Below are 6,000 nucleotides of genomic sequence, written 5' to 3'. Positions count from 1 at the left end.
GCTTAGGAAATATTTAACAAAAGGATATACTTTTAACTCTCATAATAGAGATGATTTTTGAACATCCATCTTTTTCTAGAGGCATTGATTTAGCTATTGTAATTTTGGAAGTTGGTAAGAGAAAAATGAAAAAAATGGACCTTTAGGGATAAATTTACTAGACTAGCCTAAGATTGCCTCAAATGCTGCAACTTCACTTATTACCTTCTCATGTTCTACTACATACTAATATGCACATTACCAACATCTCTTCTATTTGTGATTTTCGGTAGGACATATTGTTCACATTGCTATTAACAACCTTCTAAAAAATAATGCTTGATTTCTTTCACCATTTAATACTTCTGCAATCAAAAACATAAATATTGTTTGTAGTTGGCCTTTCCTTCCTCCTATGATGCTTTTGCACACATAAATAAACAAGCATATACATAATAAAAATGTGTTAACGCAATGAATATGAGAATGGGGGTTTCAAATAACAAGAATTGGAGGATTGAAAAAATGTAATAAATAATATTTAATTATAGCTTTTAATATTGATGTTAGCCTAGGAAATTGATTGCGAATGGATTTAAAAATAAAATTCCTAACTTTATTTAATATGTAATGTAGCTAAATGAGCTCTACCTAGTGCACATTTATCAACATGAAATATTTGTTTAGTTTATCTTTGAGATTATTGTTCAATATTTTTTATTTATTTTTATTGGTAATGGGCCGAAGTCGATAAGGTGTACATACCCTACCCCCTTGTGGGATTTGAGCTTGTGACCTCTCTTTCAAGAGCACAAGTTCTCCACCACTAGGCCAACTCAAGCTATACTATTGTTCAATATTTATTATATCTAAGGAACAATACTATTACATTTATTTCCTAGATGTAGGGTTATGTATAATAGTGCTATAGTTGGGGAGAAACAAATTTTTTTGGAGGATGTTGATAGAGCAACAAAAGATCGTGAATGCTCATTATTTAATTTTTCATCGTGTTTTGCATTTGCACAATAGTCTTTAAGAGACATTGTCAAGGATTTTCTTAGAATAAAAGATTAATAAGAGCTTACTCTAAAAACATTGACTATGAAAGCATTTTTGAAAACTTAATCTAAAAGACAATGAGCAACCATATGGAGAGCAAAAATTAAGAGTAGCAATATGATTATTCAAAAGTTATGTGACCTACAAGTATATAAAAAGCCACTCCACACAAAAGAAAGTAGAGTTAGATCCCTCTATCAAAATTATAAAAAGATCTTAAAAGCAGCATAATAGATCTTATACACACCTGAAAATGTTTTTTATTATTATCTTAAAAAATATAATTATTAAATTTCTAAAAGTTTTTAATAAGTGACCATTTTTATTATTATTTAATATAAAGGTATCACGGGAGTAGGCTGTAGATGTTTTTCCAATTATTGAGAATCATATCATCTACAATTGTCAATTGTCGTGATTTATTTTTTAATATAATGACATCACAAGATGGGAACTGAAATTATAATATGATATAATTTACAATTGTCGTGATTTACTTTTTAATATAATGACATCACAAGATGGGAACTGAAATTATAATATGATATAATTTAATATTTCTTTTTAACTCACGTACTCATTCAATGTAACTAATAAGTGTATCCCTCCCAGTTGCAAAAAGGTTCAATTACACCAAATAACAAAATACAACGTTTAACATGTGAGCTGTTTGGCGGCTCTTTAATGCAAAGGAAAGACAAATCTAATTTCAGAAAAAAAGCAAACAAAACTTTCAATCCTGGCAGTGAGCACTAATTACGATCTGTCCACAACATTCCAAGATTGGGCAACAAATAATGGTAGGCAAAGGTGCAAACTATAATGCGTTTTTTTAATTCTAATATTAGCACTATTTTCTGCAACTGCAGTCTGAGTCAACAACCCCAAGACAAAACTTATCAACAATGATCAGACGGCGGGCACTAAACGACGGCAAACCCAGCCGTCGATTCATATAATCCCGAAACCCTATGCAGTAAAAACATTATCAAAGGAGACAAACTCACAGTTGTCGGTGACAATTGGTACTTCGTCGATCGAGACACCTGAGGATACTCACATGGCCCGGTTAATGCTCCTGCTCTGATCGGTAGCGCCGGCGGAGCGAATTTGTCGAAAAAACTGTACATATGCATGACGAGGTACAACGCCGTTAAAAAAGCAGATAGTACTGTCTGCATTCAACGGCATTAAAATGATATATAATATTCAAATGAAGTCGCGGATATAAATAAGAGCCAAGGGACAAACTGTTACATTGATACACAGGAAAGAAGATAAGGAAAAAAAAAATCTTCACGATAATTTGTGAGTTAGCTCTCAAATTGCCTAAATTTTATTTATACAAGCTTCTGAAATGTTTCAGATTTTTTTTTATGTATATTAGTCTTAGAACGTCTCAGAAAAGAATTTATGTTTATATGTCAGGTTTTGAAGGTTTTAAAATGTCTCAGAAAATAATTTATCTATATATGTCAGGTTTTGAAGCTTTTAAAACGTCTCAGAAAATAATTTATGTTTATATGCCAGGTTTTGAAGCTTTTAAAATGTCTCAGAAAACAATTTGTATGAAAGGCTTTGAAATAATGAGAAAAGAATTTTATATTTGCTTTTGTTTCAGGTTTTGGAGGGATTTGTGTGTCAATGGAGACGAAAAGTATTTCAACGGGAGCGCAATTTTCAGAGGAGAGATCTATGGTTTTGCACGCATTTGCTGATTTGAAACACACATCGCCGTTGTTTTTTGTCGGCATATTGAAGCAGTCTTACATTTACGGTACTAATTTGCTGAGTTGTGTTTTAAAATTTTCAGTTTGTGCAGAATGATTCTTGAAATGACCTGCAAGATGCTTAAAGTTAGTAGACTTTGGAAACGAGTTTAAATATGCTTGGAATTCCTGTGCCTTTGTTTTGGAATGAGGTGAAATATCCTCTCTGTAAAGAAAATCTGATAGAGTGAGATAAAAGATACCTTGCTTTTTAGAAATCCGTTTTGAGTAAGTTGAAAAGGCTTTACATTTTGAAAATTCGTTATAAAATGAGTTAAATATTCTTTATACGGTCAATTATATCAAAGCGGAAGGATTTTTTAAGGTTTAATTTAGTTAATTTTAGGAACAGTGGATTCTTAAAAGTAGATTTTGGTTTTATCCGAGAAGTCTGTGTTAGTGGTGAATATCATGGTCGTGGGCCAGGGCGAGTGTAACTTTTTTGTTTAAATTTGCGCAGCAGTGGGCCAAATGCGGTCTATTTAACTCTGAATTACTGTAATAATATAATTGTCACGGGTAAGGGAGGCTATATTAATGGAAGGCTTTTCGTCTGGCCGATCTAACGTCAATTTCGGTAATGGCGACTTTCTGGTTAGAAGAGTTGCAAAATTTTTAACTTGCTGTTAAATGGAGGTGAATTGCATTATGAATACCTGTATTTATATGATCGTTGCTGTTAATTAGACATAAATCTTACGAAAGGCTTGCTAGCTGGCTGATTTACAAAATGCCCATTCATGTAGGGTAAACCCACTGCCCCCTATTGGCAGAGTCAGGACTTGGCCATTTACCGTTTGCAGGGCTCGGGTGATTCTTACTGTGACTTGGACTGTTAAAAGGTCACGGGTATTGCTTGAGTACCGGGTGGTTAACCACCTACTATGGGTTGCACTTTGTGGTGGCAGCTCTGTGATGTCTCTCGTGGCAAGAGTAGCAATTTGGATGTTTGGAAGAAATTTACGATTTAAGGTAAATCTGAGAAACTGTGTACCTGCCCATTAGTGCCTATGTAGCTGTTGTTGATTTGAGTTATCGCCGTTTAACCACCTACTAGAGATTGCAAGCTGTGGTGGCAGCTCTTGGAAAGCCTCTATCGGGTAGCAACTAGGCCATGTGTAAGAAATTGACGATTTTCTTTAAACTTGAGCAGTGATGTTGCATGGCAGTTGCTAGTGGTTTAAACTTAAAACTTTTATTTATCTGTTTTTTCATTTGGTAATATCCCTTGCGGGGGTGACCTTTAGCTTAGATGGCACAACTGAGGGCATGGTGCACCTGATTAGTTGGGTCTGGTATTTTATCCACATTAACACTTTTCAAATCTTTTCAGGATTTGAGCTTTGGGCTCTGCTACGTAGACTCTGCCACTTGGGTTTTCCTATTTGACAGTTCAGAACCTTCTAATAAGATAGCCCAACTTAAGAGTACATCTCGCTAAATTTCTCATTATTTAAGATAAGATTTGGTACCTATTTTCGTGTTAGGAAGGATTTTGTTAATGTACCTTACGGAGATTGAGATTGCTGATTTCAAAGTTGTGTTACACAGAGATGCATTCCCCTCCCTTTATCTGATGTCCCTGTACCTGGTTATCTTTCTAGGTCATGAGAATGGCAGGGGATGTCTTCTGACAGTACCCATCCACCAACCAAACTGGGCATGTATCCTTGGGACACATCCTAGTATCACTAGACATCCCCATGACATTTTACATTTTTATCTCAAAACATTAAAAACATTAAGAAAGGAAAAAAGAAAAAGTGATTTTCAAATCTGTATCGAAAACAACGAAAATTTTGTTGATGCTATATGAATCAATGAACATGGAATCTCAAATTCAATGCATTATGTGAATGTCTAAGCTTGACTCTTGATCTATGTTCCATGGAGTTTTGAGGACAGGGACTTTGGGATGCATTTATGTTACAGCACCTCTTTTGAGTATGATCCAAATCATAGAGCCTTTGCCCTCAAGGCTACAATGAGGAGGATCACTACTCTCCACTCCACTAAGATACTTCGCAGTAAGGATCTTAGCTCAATCCTGGTCCTGATGACAACACCACCTCCAACAGAGTTTAGCTGCCAAGGCTTGACTATTAAGACTTGTCTGCCGAAGACCAAGACCCCCTTCTTACTTTTGTCTACAAATAAAATCCCCCTTAACCAAACTACATTTCTTTGAAAGCAAGTTACCAGCCCATAAGAATTGTCAAGAGAGGGCATCAAACTCATGAATGAAGCTAGTAGGAAGTGCCTACAGAAAACATCTATATAAAGGGAGGGCCTGAACCACTGACTTAAGAACAGTCACCCTTCCAGCAGAAGAAAGTGACCTACAAGTCCAATTCCTACAAAACTTATCTAATACACCTTGCCAAAACTTGCGAGGCAAAAAACCTATAGTAATAGGAATAGCAAGATACACAAAAGGAAGAGCACCAATCTAGAATGTAAGAATTCAAGCAATCCTATTTTGGATAAGCTTAGAAGTATTAAAGAAGAAAATGGAGGACTTGTCAATTCTTTGCCCAAAGGTTGCCAAGTAAATATCCAACAATCTTACAGCCTTATTAACTCTTACTATTCTCATCAAAAGCATCATCATCCACAAACTGTAAATGAGAGTGGGAGGCACTCTATCACCCCAATTCCAACCTTGGATCAACCCTTGTTTCTAAAAATAAATAGATAAGGTGATAGAGTATCCCCTTGGCGAAGGCCTCAAGAAGCTCTAAAGAGCTTAGAGGGCTCACTATTAATGAGAATAGAAAAAGAGGAGGTAACACAACTCATGACCCACTTGACCCATTCATTGTCAAACCTAAAAGCTTCCAAAACCTTATGTAGAAAAGACTAGTTGATCCGATCATAAGCTTTAGCCATGTCAAGCTTGATAAGCATAGCCTTCTCTTTGGAGGTGGCCATGGAATGAATAGCCTCTGTAGCAACCACAATCCCATCCAAAATTTGTCTACCAGCAATAAAACCCCCTTGCTCCTCCAAAATTAATGAACTAAGACACGATTAAGTCTGCAAGCTATCAATTTAGTAATAATTTTGTAGACAACATTGCATAGGGTATAGGTCTAAATTGGTCTAATGAATCATCTCCTCTTTTTGGAATAAGAGCAAGGAATGTAGCATCTGTTTATTCCTTTGAGATTCCAAAATTACCTCCAAAAAG

At 35.4% G+C, this 6,000-nt stretch overlaps 1 protein-coding gene across 7 annotated transcripts in view; it reads left to right on the top strand.

Annotated features, from left to right (window-relative positions):
- Window positions 1-1,838: 1,838 nt before the first annotated feature.
- The window catches only part of LOC131065979 (uncharacterized), a 127,355-nt gene continuing 123,193 nt past the window's right edge, over window positions 1,839-6,000 (top strand). Inside the window, exons 1-2 of one of the 7 annotated variants that reach the window (XM_058000633.2) lie at window positions 1,839-2,349; window positions 2,663-2,818. In XM_058000633.2, coding sequence (XP_057856616.2) covers window positions 2,686-2,818 — 133 coding nt within the window. In that variant the 5' untranslated portion in view covers window positions 1,839-2,349; window positions 2,663-2,685. Of the gene's footprint in view, window positions 2,350-2,662; window positions 2,819-3,308; window positions 3,783-6,000 lie in introns of those variants that run through there. The other 6 variants (XM_058000632.2, XM_058000627.2, XM_058000631.2 and 3 more) reach the window with 6 other exon arrangements.

The sequence above is a fragment of the Cryptomeria japonica genome, chromosome 2, assembly GCF_030272615.1.
Source record: "Cryptomeria japonica chromosome 2, Sugi_1.0, whole genome shotgun sequence".
Classification (NCBI taxonomy): Eukaryota; Viridiplantae; Streptophyta; class Pinopsida; order Cupressales; family Cupressaceae; genus Cryptomeria; species Cryptomeria japonica.
The sequence above is the reverse complement of the archived record's forward strand: the minus strand, read 5'-3'. Positions and strand labels throughout refer to the sequence as shown.